The sequence below is a fragment of the Ixodes scapularis genome, unplaced genomic scaffold (genome assembly GCF_016920785.2).
Source record: "Ixodes scapularis isolate PalLabHiFi unplaced genomic scaffold, ASM1692078v2 PGA_scaffold1__304_contigs__length_218370807, whole genome shotgun sequence".
In the NCBI taxonomy this organism is placed as follows: Eukaryota; Metazoa; Arthropoda; class Arachnida; order Ixodida; family Ixodidae; genus Ixodes; species Ixodes scapularis.
In genome coordinates, this window is record NW_024609846.1 from 26539180 (window position 1) to 26559242 (window position 20063).

The 20063-nt window shown below is 46.1% G+C and overlaps 1 protein-coding gene across 1 annotated transcript; it reads left to right on the forward strand.

The window, feature by feature from the left end:
- The first annotated feature begins 563 nt into the window (after positions 1–563).
- LOC8028581 (elongator complex protein 5) lies at positions 564–19796 on the forward strand. The gene is made up of 8 exons (XM_040209514.2): positions 564–581; positions 667–818; positions 6143–6223; positions 7108–7295; positions 10064–10227; positions 16468–16548; positions 18222–18316; positions 19564–19796. The coding sequence occupies exons 1-8, from the start codon at positions 564–566 to the stop codon at positions 19661–19663; spliced, it is 879 nt and encodes a 292-aa protein (XP_040065448.1). The 3' UTR covers positions 19664–19796.
- The last annotated feature ends 267 nt before the right edge of the window (positions 19797–20063 follow it).

A 20063-nucleotide genomic window follows, 5' to 3' on the forward strand; every position in this document is an offset into this window, starting at 1 on the left:
GAGTCATGTTCTTGTAAACGTTGTAAACGCTGTGAAGACGTCGCGATGGTTAGACATATTCATAATAGATCCTAGCGAAGAAATACTTAAAATGCTGCAGTGTGTTCTCGGACGCCGGGATTTGTCCGGGCTCCTGCTCTTTGAAGGTGGGTTCGGTTGGGCACGTTCGTACGTTTCCGTTAACCGTTCCTCGTTGCGAACGAGGCTCCTGGGCACGCGTGAAATAGTTTTCCTAAATTAGCGGCCGGAGCTCGGCTCAGTAAATTTCAGACGTCTCGTTGGTGAGTCTGTCTTGCTACATCAAGAGCAGTTTCGCCGATATCACGAGTTGGGCGAGATGCGCTTTGTATACATGCTTTGCACCGAACGTCATCCCGTCAACTCTCCGGCCACCACTAGAGAAAAGGGGAAGGAGGAACTCAACTCTAACCGGGGCTCTCTTTTTTGTGTCCCAGATGTGCCCAGACGTCGCTGTTCTCCCTCTAGAAGATTAACCCGTCACTCAAAATTCGTACAAAAGCAGCTTCCCCCTCTCTCTCTTCCGTGGTGGTGTGAAATGGATAATGTTACATCACTGCAAGGCATGTATTAGTATTCTTTAGTTGCGGGGATATAAATCCATCGATGATTTGTGAAATATTACTCCCCAAGTCACTCTACGATTAGAAAGAAACGGCAATTCTAAACACCATTGACAGTACCACGTTTTCGCCACACCGTCTCACTGTGCCGACATGTTTGTGTCCTGCCATTGCAGACAGCCTCGAGGAACCTAGCCGTGCCCTCGCACAGTGTTTGATCACATCTTGGGTGACGAGGTAATCAAGCACTCTCTTGTCCCCTGTGCACAGAGAACCTCGGTGAAAATGCTGCTGGTCTCGTTAGCACATGGAAAAGGTTGGCTCTTGGCCGATGTCTAAGCTGGCTACTTTTTTTGTTGCACTCGGCTAAAAAGTAAGAGGAATGCGCCGAGAAAAAGGAGGAGACGAGTGCGTGCAAGGCCGTCAGAACGCCGAGCTCTGATTGGAATGATTAGTGGGTAGATTTAAAGCTAGTTGCCTTTGTCTCCACTGCACTCGTCAAACGCATTAGAATGCGAGAGTCGAGGCTGAACCGCGTGTAACCGATTTAGCGAGCGACGAAACGTGCGACGGCGACAAATGACGAGAGTCAGCAACGAACGTCAGAGATTTCTCACCGTCGCTCGTCACGTTGCTCGGTTCTGGGTTTCTAGAAAACATCGCTCATCGCCAAGAAGTGGCCGAAGCGATAGCACGAAACAGTCCCGTTTGACGTCACTACCAATTTGCACGCACTACTGCGTGGCTGTTCTTGGTCGTGTGATGTTGAGGAGCTTTGTTTAATCCACGACCAACTCTATATTTACGGCCATGTCACCCAGGTCGCACCTACAGGGAGAGCTGTCCCCTGATGCTGTTGATATAATTTCGCGCTCTCCCACTAGATGGCACCATAACTTAGCCATTCAAGCCGTGCTAGGAATGCTTAGGGTGATGGGATTGTACGCACCCGGTGCAGTTGCGAATTGACTACGAAGAGTTTTCTTTCGCCACATTAACCCAAATTCACCGAATTAACGACGCTACACTCAAAGCACCCCTTAAAGGGGTACTCCGCCGATTTTTGAGCTACCTCAACTAACTATATTTTCTGACTCCCCGGCCTTTACCTTTTCTGGTATGCTATTTAGTATCGTGAAATTCATAATAGTTATTGCGAAATCGGCAAATGAAAATGATGCAAAAACAAACATTCAAATATACCCGCCCTTTTCAGGAACGTGACGTCAGTGGAAGGTAAGCTTGCCAGTCGGGCGAGCAGTCTAAAAAATAGAATATGCCAATCATTCGTTCCGTGCTGGAGCGCGGGGACTGGAGCGAGCTTCCAAAGCATTCATTTGACACCATGAAACTGCTTCGAATCAGTTGGGAACAAATTCTACAGTCCAAAGAGTGAGCCCCTGCACTTCCACTGACGTCACTTTTTCATTGTTGCCAGTAGAGACTTTCAGTTTGAAAAACACGGTGAGGACCAAAATTGTAAATTCAATAACTTCGTGAAAAAAAATTATTTTGACCTAATATTTGGGATACTATTTTGGCGATGTTGTTTGGCGAGTTTAGCAAAATTTCAAGCGAATCGGGGACCATGAAGAAATCGGCGGAGTACCCCTTTAATAGGGTACTTTGTCGATTTTCGAGCTACCCCAGCTAACTATATTTTTGGAATTTCTGGTCTTTTGGTCTTTGTCCTTTCCGGTATGCTATTTGGTATAGCAAAATTCAGAATGGTTATTGTGAAATCGGCAAATGAAAGTGATGCCAAAACCTACATTTTAAATGTACTCACACCTTTCAGTGCCGTGATGTCAGGGGAAGGCAGGCTTGCAAATCAAAGGGGCAGTCTAAAAATGTACTATGTGGAGCATTCATATTGTGCAGCTGCGCGGGTGCTCGAGCGAGCTTCCAAAGCATTTATTTGACACCATGAAACTGCTTGCAGTCAGTTGGGAACAAACTCTATAGCTCAAAGAGTGAACCCCTGCTTTGGCCTGAAATCACCTTTTTCATTGTTGCCAGTAGAGACTTTCAGTTTGAGAAACACAGTGAGGACCAAATTGTAATTTCAATAATTTTGCGAAATATATTAATTTTGGCCCAATATTTGGGTTACTATTTCAGTGATGTTTGTTGGTGTGTTCAGCAAATTTTCAGGAAAATCAAAAGCTATGAAGAAAATGCCGGAGTACCCCTAGAAAATGGCACCATATAAGTAGCAGTGTCAACCCGACGGTTTGCTTCCATTTTCCTACAACTCAAAGGAAAAGATGAAAATTTTTTTATTTTTTCAGATTTTTTTCCCAGAGCTCTACACTCACAGATTTTAAGTATGATCCATGCACCACCTAAAAACACCTTCGTGAAAAGTTCCATGGCTTACTTATACAGATTTTTTTACACCCGAATTGTCTTGAGAACAACTTGTAGGTGTTTTAGTGTTAACTAGCCTTCATTAAATATCACCATTAAAATACAATATTTTGTTTAGAGTGTTGTAATAAAAATCGTGAGGAAAGCAAGTATTGCCAAATTAACTAGAGTCATGTTGAGCTTGGTCAATTCCTGAGTAGATTCAGCAACGGGAAAGACAGTGTACTTGTTCTCTTGTTCTATTAAAAATGCCAGCTTGTTGTCGGGCGGTGTCATTTTAATTCTTGTTATCACATCAGGCTAGGACCCAAAGTAGTCATATATAAAAATAAAATCTAAAGATGTCTCAGGCAAAGCTGTGAGTTTACCGAAAGCATTGAGCATGGGGTTTCTTATCTTTAGAATCTTTTGAACACCCTCCCCACCCCCTCTCCCGTCTTACGTTGGCCCTTCACCTTTTTGGTGTGGGCTATCTGCCCCCACTCTGGAACAAGTTAGAAACTGCTGACCTCAAGTGTAAACACATTTAAAAATGGAATGTGCATGAAAAACTATGCTGCTTTTAAATTCGCGATCAGCATCCAAATCTGCATTGTTATGGCTCTCAAATGTTTTGGTGTGCAAGCAAAAAGCGCCGAAAAAAATACAGGGACACAGACGAAGGGAAACAGGACAAGGCGCACTCTCAACTGATGTTTATTGAAAATTCACACGTTATAAAGCCACACAGACACACAAAAAAAAAAGAAAATCTTTTCTTTTCTATTTACTCAGCCCGCGTTTCAAAAATTCAAACTCATTTGTAGATAAGGATACCGACGTGTCACTTATACAATTCTTGTCTCTGGTCCTAATTGCATACGCCTCGTGTAATTCCCGCGGCACTTTATCTTTGTATCTAGCCAAAATCTTGGTGTCATTGAAGGCCGGGGTGCAAGAGCATCTATTGCAATGAATTGCAAGGTGCCCCGAAGGCGTCGTTCTTGTAGAGGCAGCGTGCTCTCGGGTGCGATCATTGACGCACCTGCCCGTCTGGCCCACATATGTCATCCCACACGTCATGGGGATTTCATAGACGACGCCAGTGGCACATTCAACGTACTTATTTCGATGTTTGGTAGTGCAGGGATCTGAAGATGGCTGTGGTGAATTGATCTGGCGACAAAGTCGCGCCATCTTATTGGGCGCTGAAAAAGCTACCGGTACATTGTAGCGCTGGGCTACCTTTTTCAGATTGTGCGTTGCATTGTGCATATATGGAATGACAACAGGCCTCGTGGTCGGTCTATTGCTGTTTGATTTCCGATTACCTTTAATCTTTTTGATTAAGCTTTCTGCCACTTCAACCAAAGCTCTCAGAAAGTCATGTTTGCATGGGAGCTTCTCTCAGAAAGTCATGTTTGCACAGTGCGCAAGGCAGCTTCGAGGGTCAGATAGAACGCCTGCAGAGGGCTGGTTTTCCGTTGAGAGCTTTGGTTGAAGTGGCAGAAAGCTTAATCAAAAAGATTAAAGGTAATCGGAAATCAAACAGCGATAGACCGACCACGAGGCCTGTTGTCATTCCATATATGCACAATGTAACGCACAATCTGAAAAAGGTAGCCCAGCGCTACAATGTACCGGTAGCTTTTTCAGCGCCCAATAAGATGGCGCGACTTTGTCGCCAGATCAATTCACCACAGCCATCTTCAGATCCCTGCACTACCAAACATCGAAATAAGTATGTTGAATGTGCCACTGGCGTCGTCTATGAAATCCCCATGACGTGTGGGATGACATATGTGGGCCAGACGGGCAGGTGCGTCAATGATCGCACCCGAGAGCACGCTGCCTCTACAAGAACGACGCCTTCGGGGCACCTTGCAATTCATTGCAATAGATGCTCTTGCACCCCGGCCTTCAATGACACCAAGATTTTGGCTAGATACAAAGATAAAGTGCCGCGGGAATTACACGAGGCGTATGCAATTAGGACCAGAGACAAGAATTGTATAAGTGACACGTCGGTATCCTTATCTACAAATGAGTTTGAATTTTTGAAACGCGGGCTAAGTAGATAGAAAAGAAAAGATTTTTTTTTTTTTTGTGTGTGTGTGTGGCTTTATAACGTGTGAATTTTCAATAAACATCAGTTGAGAGTGCGCCTTGTCCTGTTTCCCTTCGTCTGTGTCCCTGTATTTTTTTCGGCGCTTTTTGCTTGCAATGAACCAACTGGCCCAAATCTCCACTTTACTGCAGTTTTGGTGTGCATGCAATGTTGGGAACCAGTGAAGTGCAAGGTCGCATAATCTTGTACTTGTTGAGGACATTTTTTCGAACCAATTTTAACAAACTAACTTAAAGGGATACTACAACGAAATTTCGGCACTCATTTTTTGGTCTATATGTGCTCAAAGGAGCAGTATCACATCAAACATACCAATATCTTGTTAAAAAAGTCTCGAAAAGGAATTTTAAAACAAATTAAACACTTAGCAAAGAGCACCTGGTGGATGTCGCTAACGCCTCGCTTGTAATGCCCGTCTAGGAACCTTGACAGCTAGTGACAGTGAGTGTCTCGCCTCCGGCCACGACGAGAGGAGGAGGAAGGAGGAACTCCCCTCTTCTCGAGAATGCCTTTTGTGTGTTGCAGAAGTCGCTATTGTCCCCCTACAAGATTATAGAAGATTAACCCGTCGCTCAAAATTCCTACAAAAGCAGCCGCTTCGGTGGCTGGAACGACTAGGCCATCCTCTCGATGTCAACCTCGCCGTAGCTTTGCTCGTCCCGAGACGACCTTTGTCACGATTGCGTTGGATGTTACGTGGTCTCCGCTGGGCCTTCTCCGAGCGCTTGCCAGAGTGGGCCATTTATAACGAAAAATACAGCCACCCAGGCTCGAAATACAAACGTGCGATTGTCATTTACGGATATTCTGGGTCATATCCAACCTATTTTTGAACACGACGGGAATATTTAAAATTTCGTTGAAGTATCCCTTTAATGCGCACTCTCGCCAAGAGGTTGAGCAACAACGTTTTAGCCCTGATTTTTTCAATTTGTTTATGCTGTCATAATTTGTCGAACTATCCTTGGCTTGACTTGCAGCTGGCTCTATCATGAGAGTGATAATTTACTGAAATTTGGCTGGGTATTGGGCATGACTGCCTTTTAAATTTGTTTGATGATACTTCGTTCCGTTTCTCTTTCAGGGGTGACAGCATCCAGGTTCTTTGCTTCGACAAACACCCACAAGACTTTCTCGGGCCGTTTGCAGACAGTGTCAAAGACAAGTAAGGTCCTTAGCTTTCCGCTGTGATGCTGAGGAAGGCAGTTAGGCATCTCAGCTGAATGCTATCAGCCATGACAGCATTCAAACTTATTTCTTTTGCTGAATAATTTATGGATTTTTAGACTTCATGAGGTATGAAGGTCATCCTTGAGCTGTCAGAAGGTTATGTCAAAAACCACTCTGGCCATTAATTCAACCAAGTTTCACATCAGATATCAAATGCATACCTGCCAAGTCTCCCGGGAGATTCCCGAACTTTGACCGATTTGTGTGGTTGTACGATTGACAGAAAAATCACCCGGAAAACGCAAGCAGAATCTTTTTCCGCCTTTAAACAAGGAGTTTTTGCCGTTGCAACGAATGGCTGCAATGATAGCGAGGTCCAGCTGTATCTCGCTAGCATGAGCAGTGCAATATAAATGTAGTGAAGTTGTCTTCATGTGAATTTGTTATTAATAATTATTTTTAAAAACTTCAACTTCCCCCCCACTGCTTAAAAATTATCCCGGATTTGGTTTCTCTAAACTTGGCAGTTATGCAAGTGAGAGCACTGTAGGCTTTTACCTCTGGATAACACACATTCTGTATGCAACCTCCTTCAAAGTTTTCTTTAATTCTGATGATCTATGTATTCAGCCGATACCGCACATTTCTGATTTCCATTCAGCTGAATAGGAAAGAACAAGCATCGTATGAAACCTAAGTCACTTTCTCAATACAGCCTATAATTTGGCTGAATGTTGATAGAAATTACTTCCCTGTGCCAGCTCCTATGAATTCAAAAATTCTGTGGAAGATTTCGGGGAAGAACTTGGCGTTTTTAAACTGACCCAACATGTCGGACTAGAAGACATTGTTAAAACTAGTTTGCATTTTTGCTCGCAGAGTGAGCGTGCTTGACGGCTTTACCGAGCAGTCCTCCGAGAGCTACGACCTCTACTCGTGGATGGAACGTCTTTCCAACCGAAAGGAGCCATTTGTCCTCGTGATTGACTCCCTCACCACGATCCTCATGCACGAGGACTTTCAAGATGTCTACAGGGCTTTAATGTGCCTCTCGAGAAAAGCCTGCAGTAAGTGCTCTTCACCCTCCTCCAACTTCAGAATAAAGACTGCACTTGCTGGGATGCAAAGTTGTATTATCAGCAATATGAGTTGAAGTTCCACAGTAGCAATTGCCAGGGATACTTACCACATTGCCTAATATGCAGAACAGATAACTGTCTGTCTCTGTCTGTTTGTCTGAGTGAATTTCAGTTAGTGAGTGTGGGTAAAATTGAGAGAGATCAGGAAAGCCTAAGAGGTCAGGCTAGACATATAGCTTAATTCATACCTAGTTGTCCGTGTGAACTTAAGAACTGTATGAAACAGGTCCTAGTATCTTGTTACACCAAACTGGGGTTCTAGGGCCTGTTTAATGATTTTCTTGATTTGTTTACTCATTCTGCGGTTTCGTCCCACCCCCCTTTGTGGTACCTTCGGGCCCTGAGGTTACAAATAAATAAAATTAAAATAAGGCAAATAAAAATTATTCTTGCAGGCTACCACACGTTAAAGATAAACGAGCAGGATATCAAGGCAGAGGAAGAAAGCTTACAATACCTGCAACGACTGACTGAGCTTGCATTGCGAGAATGATCGAAATGCTGCCAGATTAACTTGTGCATACGCCAACAAGGTAGGGGGACTTAGAGCACTAAACAGGCAACTGAAAGGGGCCCCCAGTTGGCCGCCACCATGTTGCACATTTTTGACCACTAGACACGTGACCTTCTAGTTTTACGTCCAGATTTTAACGAAGTACCCTGCACAAATAATTGCTTATTGATCTTTAATAACAGTACCGACGAGATAAGTTAGGTTCATTAAAACCTTGTATTAAAATAAAATAGTTTATTATGTTTTTAACAGTGATAGCAATACAAATCTTGGCTCAATTTTGCGTAAAAGCCACACGATTTGGTTTGGTCATGTGTTTAGTGGTCAAAATTGTACAACATGGCGGCGGCCAAGTGGGGGTCACTTTTGCCTGGTGTACAAGATACCTATTTATCGCTGAAAGCCCCTCTACCTCGTTGGCGTGCCCACAGAACGCCAGCAGTTGTTTTTACTGCTGGCTAGATAGGTGAAACCAGTAGCCGTCACCAACTGCTGCGGCATTCAAACGGGTATTCCCAGTGACATGAGGGGGCAATGCATGGATGCCCTTACACTAGTATTCTTGCTTTTCCCTTTGCAACTTTGTTGATTTTGCAGCGATAGCTGTTACGGGCCCTTCCTATCACTGTAAATGACGTCCCTTGCTGATGTTGTAGTTGTAGTAGTAGTTGTCGTTCTTATCATTGTTGATGTTGTAGCTGGCATTGTAGGGCATCCGTCGTCGATGTTGTCAAATCCACATGTCAAATCTACAAAAAGAATGCCCGCCACCTGCGGAAATCTAACCTGGGTTCGCTGTGTGCGAAGCGGAAGCGTTACCGCAGAGCTACACCACGGTGTTAACAACCTGCTCTATACTTAGAGATTTTGTAGTACTCGATGCCCACTGCACGCGCTCTCTGGGAAAAGAATAGCCGACAATAAAATGTTGTTTTAGCGTTGTCAGTGCCAAGAGCTCGTGTCGGGAGTTGCGCTTCCACGCGCTTCGGAACAGATAGAAACAAAAGCGTTCGGGACAAAATGGTCAGATGTCTGCTTTGCTCCTAACGCTTTTACTCACGCACCCGTGAACGTGACGCCGATGCCCAACTACTTCACTTGTCGCAGCCATCCCCGTGACTTTGGGTTAATGCGGGACTGCTCAATTGCTTTTACGTTCCCGTTGCTGCCGAGTGATTTTTTTTATGGGAAACTGAGGGGCTCGAGCTAAATGTGCTGCACTAGTCGCATTTTTTGCGAGATGGGCGCTAAACTCTGCAGACCTATTAATATTCTGATTTGAACGTGGTCCTGAGATTGCACCACTTCTTTCCAGATAAAGTTTCTCCGTCCTCATTGTTAAGTACAATGCTTTTGTAGTTCCCACCAAAAAGGCACTGCGGTCCCTCTGGTATGGGTGTAATGCCCGACTGCTGCCTCCTTACTGTCTTGAGTTGAATCAATAAACACGCAAACATCTAGGGTTTATCTGAGCAGTGCACCACATACCCTTACTACCGCAATTCAAATGTTCAATCTTTTAGTTTTGTCTGTACGTAGTTCTCGTTAAACAAAACTATGACGCAAGTTTTTTTATTTTTAATTTGGCTAACTATTGCTAACCTAACAAACAATTCAGATTTGTAAAACATCGAAGTGAAACCCCTTTTTCTTTACAAACGCCAGTTTTTGCAAGAAGCGTCTTATTGGGCTCGGGTTTTGTTATTTCCTCAACTCCCCCGTTTTGCCTCAACCGGATGGCTGCACTCCTACTTAACATGAAAAGAAAAACGAGGAAAGGTATATCGCTCGCCAATGGACGAACCCCTCAGGAGCAGTTTCCGGAGGTCGAACGCTGAGGGGCCGTGAGCCTTAGAAACGGTGAAACAGGAAAAGGAGAAGCCGCCACAGTCAACCACCGCTTCCAAACGTGGTGCATCATGCGGGAGGCTCGGCGTCGTCCCGACGACGCAGTTGCGTGCGGCAGGAAAGGCTCGTTTGTTTCCCCGCGGCCAGCTCCCGTTTCTCAGCCCCTTAATCTGCAGGCATCTTGACCGCTCACATCTAGCCGGTGGGGAGGGCTCTCGAGCCGACCCGCGTTAGGGAACCGCGCTCTACGTGCCACTTTTCCCGACATTCGGCGCTCACGGGACTCGGACGGCATGTTTCTTTTTTCGATCGGCCTCTCCTGTCCTCTCCACAGTCCAGCTGGTCGTGGCCCTGGTTCACCAAGACGTCCACAGGGAGCGGGAAGTGGACCAACTGCGCCGCCTCGCCACCACCGTCCTAGCACCGATGGCCACGGCGGCCGGTCTGCCCCTCTGCCGGGTGGTCCACCGCAAGCCCGGAGGACGGGTCACGCGAGAGGTGAGCCGACGCCTCCGACTGGCGCGTTTGGCGTCCCCCCTATACGTCGGTCCTCAAGTGGCGACAAATGACGACGCGTCGTGGTGTTGGAGGTCCTCGCAGTCGGCGCTACGAGTCCCGGCAAAAAGTGAGAGCGAACGCAATGCTACATTCAACCCCGCTGCTGTGACACTGCCAGGATCGCAGCCGCCAACAGTGTGACACATGTAGAACGTCGTCAAGCAGAAATGGAGCACTTTTTAGGCTGCTCCATTTCTGCTTGATAACGGTCCGAGGTGCCCGGTCCCGGCAATCGACGACACTCGACGTCCGTGGGGTCGGGAGTCTGTCAAGCGTTTACTCGTCGACGTCTGAGAAACGAAAGAGCAAATTGGACATCGTGGATGCTCGTACAGCGAGAGGTCAGTGCACCCTCGAGATTCGGCTGCCTCAGTTCGACAGTAGAGGGGTGGCCGCTGCAATGTGACTGCTAACGCGGAGTCTTCAACACGGTTCTACTTTATGAGGATGACCACTTTATTCTCTCGTCGGTTTAAAATAGCGAAATAAACTCCGTCGATAAAGCCCTCAACCCTTTTCACTATACCGAAGCGAGTGCTGGAGAGCAGGCAACGGGAGAGGTGGGAAGCGCCAATCGTGGCGAGCGGACAGCGTTGTGCAAGGGGCTTCCCTTCCCTTGTTACGTTGCAGCGGGCTCTCTAGTGCCTTTCACTGATGCGGAAGAGCAGGCGATTGAACAACAACTTCCCGGCCCCTACTCCCGAGAAAGGACCCGAAGGCGGAGCTTGCGGTGGTCGGCGTGTACTGCTCCCCCGCGCAAAGAGAACTGACGAGGTTCACAACGAAATATGCACCTCCATAAAAGAAACGCTTCCGGCCAGGTCGATCCTCTGATTCCAACTGTTCCGTTTCAGCACGCGGCCGGTGGGTCTGCGCACGGTTGTCCCTCTTTTCCTCCCTGGCCAACACCTGATTCTTGACAAGCATTGGTGTGGTCGGCCGTTCAGTCTATTCTTTTCTCAAAAGGCCCTCAGACTTCCATTTGCCTCACAAACATTCGGGCCAAGTCTCGGGGCAAAGACACAAAGCCACGATCTCCTCCTTCGCTATTTCTCCTTCCCAAGGTTGTTCAGGGTAGAGGTGCAGAAATCGAAGTTTGTGCAGCACACATATGCACAAACGGTTTGTTCGGGATTTTGTTTCACCCATTTTGGACGCAGAGGGTAGAATTTAGTCGGTCCTAATTTTGACTGTGGATTCACCTTCCGAAACAGCCGGTACGTTTCTCGGATTGACCTTGTCACGTAATTCTTCACGATCATCTGTGATTCCCCGTCTCTCATAATCTTAACGACATATTTTTTGTTCGGGCTCTGCAGCGGGCAGTGGAGATCATCGTCTGTGTAGTACGGCGTGGCCGACCGTACTATGTCCTCACTTATGCCTGCTCCATGGTAAAGCTCCGGACGCTCCCATATGGTGAAACGTTGGCGATGTTGCTTTGATTTTCTCGGGATTTATCTGGATGCCTCGGGAATTCGTCGTGCTACCTCGCTAGTACCTGCATTTTCAGGCAGAAGCGTGAGAAGCTGGCTTCTTTTCTGGTAAAATGGTGCCTTTAAAGGGCTACTCCACCGATTTTTTCATTGTCTCCGATTTGCTTGAAATTTTGCTAAACTAACCAACAAACATTGCGAAAATAGTATCCCAAATATTAGGTCAAAATATTGTTTTTTCGCAAAGTTATTGAATTTACAGTTTTGGTCCTCACTGTGTTTTTCAAGCTCGAAGTCTCTACTGGCAACAATGAAAAAGTGACGTCAGTGGAAGGCAGGGGTTCACTCTTTGGGCTGTAGATTTTGTTTTAAACTGATTCGAAGCAGTTTCATAGTGTCAAATGAATGCTTGGGAAGCTCGCTGCAGTACCCGCGCTCCAGCACGGAACAAATGATTGGCATATTCTATTTTTTGGCTGCTTGCTCGACTGGCAAGCCTGCCTGCCACTGACGTCACGGCCCTGAAAAGCGCGCATATATTTGAATGTTGGTTTTTGCATCATTTTCATTTGCCGATTTTGCAATAACTATTATGAATTTCGCGATTCTAAATAGCATACCGGAGAGAGTAAAGGCTGGGGAGTCAGAAAATATAGTTAGTTGAGGTAGCTCAAAAAATCGGTGGAGTACCCCTTTAACAAAGGCCCCTCTTAGGCTCCCCCACCATTTGTCACAGCTGAGACATGTTGATCACTGTGGGCATTTGACCCACTCGCCTCCGAGTCATACACGGTCACCAACCTTTTTCGAACTTGGCGGCTGTAAGATTCTTTCATGTCCCGCTGCTTTCTTTCAACCTATGACTGGCGGCTCTTCGGATTTACCCTAGACGGCATGCGCAAAGGAGTTACTTCAATCGCAACAGCGGAAATATCCGCGTTGATGTCTGCGATTACTTGGCACTCTTTGAGGAAGTTTGCTGGGGAACTTGACCCCAGATCACTAGAAGCGTGAGTTGCAAGTTGCTCACCGGCACGTTTGAAGCAGTTCTGGCAGAGCACATTCGTGGTCGTAACACCACCGATTTTTGAAGGGTGCAGGATCCTATTCGAGGCATCTATGTCGAGGTCGCTGACATGACGAAAACACCTGTTGTGGTAGACCTTTCGCCTCCGTATCTCAAAGTACAGTAACTTCTCTTTGAGCTAAAAGCAGTTGCCACGGCTTGAAGATGAATGTGCAAGGTTTGGAAAGTCCGAACTGGGGGGGGGGGGGTGTCTTCCTTGAGAGAGTTCAGCCTTCTGCTCTCACTCGTTTCTGCACTTTAGTAATGTGAATTCAATGCTGTGTGTTCTCTCTCTCTCTCTCTCTCTCCGGTTGTATATTAGCTTTGTCGGGAGTATTTCTTAAAGGGCAACTCCACTCCATTTTTACAATTTTTGGGTTATAATCTGTTTAGTCAAAGTCGGCGACACTGAATCACGAGATATAATTTGTTTTTCGGTAGTGTGCATAGTTTTGTAGATATCGCAAATCCAAGTATTGTTCCGGCGGCACGGCAAAACCGAAACTACCGGCTGAGGCAGCCTGACAACATTGATGCTAGTGACGCGTTGTCGGCACAACCTAGTTCTCGTCCCGCGCTCCTGAGCCGACGCACCGACAATGTCGGTTCAGTCGCATGTGGAGTTTCAAAACGGAAGGTAAGTTGCACATTTTCTTTTTTACCGCTTGACTTTGTTAATATGCACCAAATGTAGCAAGTTTTAGTGTGTATTTATAAATTTGCCGGCCAAAAAGCGAATCTGACTGCTATAAATATGACGGGGTCAGTGCCGGCGCAGCGTGACTGTATTTGTTTCTTGCTTGCGGACCGAGAGAAAAAAAAATAATAGGAGATATATGGACAGATGTATCCACAAGCGGTCTAAGTTGTTAAAGCTAAGGTGCCTTTATGTGCACGCTAGTTAGATCAGCCGCGACCTGCTGCGTCCGGCCGATCGTGCTGGAGTAGCCGGCGGACGATACGCGAACAGCGACGGCACTGCATCGTTCTTCAAAGACGCGTGCTTCGTGGAGAAACACGCAACAGTCAGCAGCCACAGATACTGTGTGTAGGTGTCTGACGTAAAGTGCTGGGAGCAGTGCTTCACGTTGGAGCTCGGAGTTGACGGTCTTCCAAAGTCTATCCGGCGAACGGCACCGACCCACTCCTTGCGCCTCTTCCGGCCTCTCGGGAACTTGTGGAACCGCAGCTCCGGGTTGCGCTCCGCATTGTTGGTGCAACCCACAGCATTACAAGTCGTCTTCGACGTTGCCCAACGTGAGTCCGGCGAGTCTCTCCGGCTACACGACACGTGCGTGAGCGAGCTGCATCGCTTCGCTCTCTTCCGCGCTGTCGCGGAAGCAATGCTGGAGTTAAATTAACTGCCTGGACGCTAATAAAAATAGGAGAACACAGGATAACGTGGTAAGCACCTCTTGCCGTCAGCAGATACGCAGAATGCCACGGGAAGCGAGGCGTCCGCGGCGTCCGTAGGACTAAACCTACGTCATTGCCCAGTGTTGCTTCACTAGCTCACCCGGTGCCAGCGTTACTCACCCTCTTTCGGGCCGCTAACCGAGCCGGGGGAACATTTTTAATATTGATTTTAATCGGTAATGCGGCGTCGGTTTGACGTGATATTTTAGGTATGACCATATTTTGACCCCCTAAAGCGTTATCAGTCATTTCGTTAGGGTCGACCTTTTGAGTGGAGTTGCCCTTTAAATTATAAACACCGATATACATCACCGACAAAAGGTGCTGAAAATGCCAGTTTGTCTGCTGTTAACTAAAGAAGAAAGATAAATAAGAGCGGAACAAAAAGGACCAAGATCAAATTTGGGCCTGCTGGAGGACAACCATCAGTCTAGGAGATATGTGTGCAAACAAAGAGGTGAAGCTAAAAGAGATGCACGGAAAAGATTTCCCTTTCACTGTTGTACTCTCATGTCCACACTCGTCATGTGAGCACATACGTGTCTTCTTACGAGTTCTCACATGACGCTACATAGGTATTTTGGTATGAGCTGGGAACGCAGACTCCCGATCGAGGGTCACCACTGTTTTTACGAGCGGGGTCCCACGAAAAGATTTCTCTCTCCTGGCTGGAAGATAAACGGCCTTCCAACAGCGCCTCTCTACCTTGTTGCTAAAACAAGCCACCTCAAACTCATTCTCAACTCGGCCAAAGTTACTTTAAAACACGTCACTTTAGCTCAGACAAGCACAGTGATTATAACTGTTTATACACTATTTAATTAAAAGGTTTCTCAGATGTGTTTACAGTGACAATTTCCTCCACGACCACGCTATGTTGTTTTCAAATTTGTATTTCACGAAAATAAATGCATGTTATACTGGTAATGACCAAAGAGAGAGGCGGTATTTCATATTTCTATTTTGGGTTGAAAAATTCTTGAGTGCTTTGCTGATGATGTGGTGAAGAAACCGTACTGGAGCCAAAAGTTCAGAAGTAGCCTAAAATGTGCTTATTTAGCTGGCTGTGCAGAGAATACAACTCAAAAAGGTGAACTATTAAGTTTGCCCCATTGTTGCCCGTACTTGTAGCAATCCATAAAAAAAGTTTGAACAAAATAAAAAAATAACCTTTTCGTAAAAACCGAATTCATAAATATGAAAATTTAAGGTTTTTAATGATTTCGGAGCCAAATATAAATTTATTTATAAATATGACTTACATAAACACACATTACCAGATTGCTGACGTTAATAGCTACACATTCATGGTCTTTTTATGTCGCTGGCATTAATGGTTCGTCCGCTACAGCCATCCCGATTTCAAGCAAAAATTTGCTCGGGGTAGCAAGTTTATGATAGTTTATAAAAAGCTATCGAGAATATACAGTTCAAAAATTTTGTGAATAGGGTCCGCATTTTTTTTTAACCTAAAATAAATATTAACGGCCTAAGTAAGTAAAATATTTAACAAATAAACACACTTAACAGATATTCAAATTGAGTTTTTGTTTCACTCCGTAGCAATTCAGATTTTTTTTTCTATTGAACAGCTTACTTTAACTTTCTTGAAGGGCCATTTTGTTTATTGCAGGAACAGAGCTATCACAAATATTAGTTTTAAAAAAATCTAAAGACCACCCCCCCCCCCCCCCTCCCTCCACCAAGAGTGTTCGAATTTAAGTGATACCACCCTGTAAAGTTTCCAGATACACAATAGGGACAGCAAGGCTACTCGCCAGGACAGTGGCAGCATCACAAACTGGTTTATGCCAATTTTAAAGTTTCTTAGAAAACGTTTTGGTGCCTTCAGTTTTTGTATTGAACCTTATTCATACGGGCTCCGTGGAAAGTTGACTGTAGCAAAAGTCATTGGCACCCTCCACCGCTTTGCCTCGTCGTTTCCTTTGCCGAAGAAATGAAAGCCCTAACAGGGGGGGTCGGTGGCCGAGTGTGTTTTGTTGCGCAGCAGAGCTCGGAGATCCTGGATGAGCACCGTACCAGCATGTGGTCGTGCATCACTATTTGGTGATGGCTAGTGGCGGCTGAAGTTCTCGTCTACGGTATAAACACCGGACACCCTTTGGGGCTGACTAACTTCCCGACACAATTGTTAAAGCACAAACTACCATTGAACGTTGCTGCCTGTGGAAACCTACAGTTTATGACACCGGCAAAAGGGGTCTAACTGGAAGCTGACGTCGTGCCCGTTTTTCCCCAAAGGAACAAGAATTCACCATGGAGGCGGGGTTCACTATCACCAACATTAAAAAAGTGGAGCAGAAAAAAGTGGCCAAGGAAGTGGTGAGTTCCCCCATTCTTAACGTTTCTATATAGAGACGACAGAGTGTGTGTGGTGTACCAACCGCACAAATGGCTGCCCCAAGGGTCCCACCAGATTAGACAGTTGCAACGGGGCTTAAGGGGGCTGACTTTTCCAACTGATTCAAAAGTTGACCCCCTAGGGGGGTCAACTTTTGAACCCTCGTATTAAAATTAATGAAATTTACAGGGTAGGCTGGTGGTCATGCTAGAGGGTGTATAACCAAATTTCAGGTCTGTCGGTTAAATGAGAAGGAAATAAGAGTAACTTCTATCAGCAACACGCCTGCATTGTTTAGTTAATCTATCGTCAGAAAACTATTGCGATATTAAAGATTTTTATTTGCTAGATATGTAGCAGGATGCCTAGAGGGTGCGGCTATGGAGCATTTTTTCTAAAAAGTAATTAATTTCTATAAATTTTCTCGTCTGCAAAATTGGTCAACTTTTTGGTCTTCTGTGCCTTCGACAAAATGTCAACATTTTTTACAAAATACATCCGTAAAGTGACAAAAAAGTTTCATAGCTGCACTCCTTATTAAATTTCACTCAGGAAAAGGGAAGGATGAGCTTTTCTTGTTTTGCCATTATCAAACGATAGATTGACTAAAATGAAATTTATACCAAAAAGTGGAATGGAGAAAAAGGTGCTCAAAGTGCTCCAAACCCTACCTTTTCTATAGCTTTGGTGGACAGAAAATAATTTATAAAAAATTAACGATACAGTGAAAATTAATGAAACTTTTTGGGAATACTCTCTAGATGTTGTTGGATGTAAAGATGCCATTTTTCAAAATCAACTTTTTTTTGCAGAATTTTTTTTTTCTGGGCAGGGTGAACCGAAATTTGGATTTCAAAAAAACAATGCAGGAGATGTAGGCGGGACAGTACAATCCCTACAACACTGCTCGCAAGGTGATATCTCGAACGGACGGCCGTATTTTTTAAAAAAGAGGTCGAGATTGACATTTTTTTTTCTTCGTTTGGCATGGTAAGCCAAATAAATGTCCCTTTTTAAGTATCTCTTCTGTGTTTATTGGTCAACAGCAATTTAGACATGCCCAGCATGATAATTAGGGCACTTCTGTTGAGGCGAACATCTGATAAGTCAAACAAATTTTCAGTGTCCCTTCGTGTTTGTCTTAAAGGGAGTCTGCTGTAATACCAACTTTGTGGCGCGCAATTTAAAACGGACGAAATAGCCGCGAACTAAAATCAGTCTCGCGCAATTAATATTGCCGTAAAAGAATTATTTTTTCGTGAAAAAATTGTTTTGCGAGTCTTGTCACAATTAGACTGTTTAAAAAAACAGTTTTTTTTCTTCGCAGTTGCCCTTTAAGTTAGACCGCATCCCATGTTCCGACAGAGCCAGTCAAGCAGCGCCAAAAGTGCATCGTCATTATGACTGGCTGAACCAATCACGCGCGGCGAATGCGGAACGATCCTAGGCTTTTTTCTTTGCACAATTGGTTTAGCCGGTCATGGGAAACGCACAAAGACTACACACTTCTGGTGCCGCTTGGTTGGCTGTGGTCAGACCGGAAATGCAAAGTGCTCGACGCTGCCCTCGTCTTGCGGGGCAGGTGGTCCTTCTTGCCGACCTCTTTGGCAACTGTAGGGAGTGCCATCCGAAACCGGACTGCTTTGGGTCGCAGGCCAAGCCGGACCCAGCTGCCAACCTGACGTTCAACCTGCGACTGACCAGCGACGAGAGAGAGGCCAGGGACGGCCTGGTCCTGCCTTACCTCAAGTAGGCGGCTCCTCTCTGCGACAGTACCGCCTCCTGGGGATTGTGGCACGAGCGGGGGAGACATCCTGCTCGTTCGTCTCGAGTTGGGGACGTTGGCCAGCGAGCCAACACACGCTTTAGTATACCACTCGTCAGTAAATAAATGGAGAACCGGCTCGGGGGATGAAGTATCCGAGGAACGAGTTTAGACGCTGCGCGAAGTGTGTAACGGTGCGAGAGGCATTAATTGAATGGGCGCGAGATGAACAAAGTCTGTATCGTGTATGGAGGACACACTGGTGAATCGAGAAGCTCTAACTCTGTGTCTCACTGCCGACAGTTGGTTTTTTTGGGAATTTCTGATTTGAACTTTTATTTAATATGGATTATTATTCTGCATGCTCGGATCGATTGACCAGGTCAAGGAACAGTACTCTGGTTCTCTAGTCATTCTCATAAAGACTCGTGCGAGTCTAACATTTGCTCAGACCGATATACTTAGATGTATCAATTGACAAGTTACGTGGAAGAGCGTTTCTCGAAAATGGTTCTTCTCGGTTGCCTGCACGCGAGCAAATATGGGTGGGTACCATTCCTAGCTCCACGAGTGGCAATGCCTCTGCGGACAATGGAGAGGAACCGTTTTTGAATGAAAATTGTTTACTATAGAAAACCACAATTTCCGCTGTGCATGCAACGTTTTGCCGGTTTTGCCGTTTCTGTCCATGAGGATGGCCGATATCCAACCCCTCGATGCATTTGCATTTGTCTGGCAAGTAGCATCAAATGCGCCAGTGCACGAGGCCCGTGTCTCGAGCGGCCCTTGGAAGCAAATGGCGGCGGAGCACCCGCTCGTGGCACATGTCTCGCGCGTTTCCACAAGAATGGTCGGTGGTACTTGTAAAAAAACGCCTTTATCAAGGGGCTTCAGGCCGATAGTGTATCCAGCGCCACCAAGTGGATGCGCTACGAAAAAGCTTTGGGCATTCTAGGGTGCTCATCAACATCTTCGATCTAGAAACATTGGCACTATACAGAAGTAAACTTTACCATGTCCCGTATGTTTGGAGCAGATTTTCGGGTTTTTAACAAGATGACTGGCTCTCCCTGTTTGTCTACAAGTAAAGATGCTCGACCCCCATCGATTACCGACAGCAGCTTACGATTTTTCTTTCCTCCAAAATGGGCTTTCGTACTCGGGCAGATCTAATAGAGACAGATCAAATGCCTCTCACCGAGGTTGGAGTGACCGATTTTTTGCCTTCCAGGGCACCCTCTGCAGGCGGCAGCGGAGAGATCTCGTACGTGATGGAGCGGGAGGACGACTTTGACGAAGAAGACGACCCGGACGACGACCTCGACTTCTAAAGCGCGAGGCCAGCCCGCAGCCGAGACGCCCGGCCCAATTCCACCTCCGGATGTTTGGTTCTTCCGACGCACGCCACCCTGGTTAACGCGACTCGTCTCCGCGCAGTTGTAAATAAAATGAGCGATTCCGTAACTGCTGAGCCTCACACGCGTCTGACCAAGGGGGTTTCCGAAGTTGTATAGCGCAAATTAGATAATCTACCTTCAGATTAAATCCGTAGGAAAGGCCAGCTCTTGGACTGTACGGTCGGCGATTGCTCTCCGAGCGGGGACGGCAAACTGGACTACACGCACTACAAGGGCCCTCGCTTGCACGCTATGCCTCGGGCACACTGAGGCAAAGAGGAAGGAGTGAGGGACAAGGCTGCGAAATGATAGTGCCGGGCTCAGGGCCCAGCGG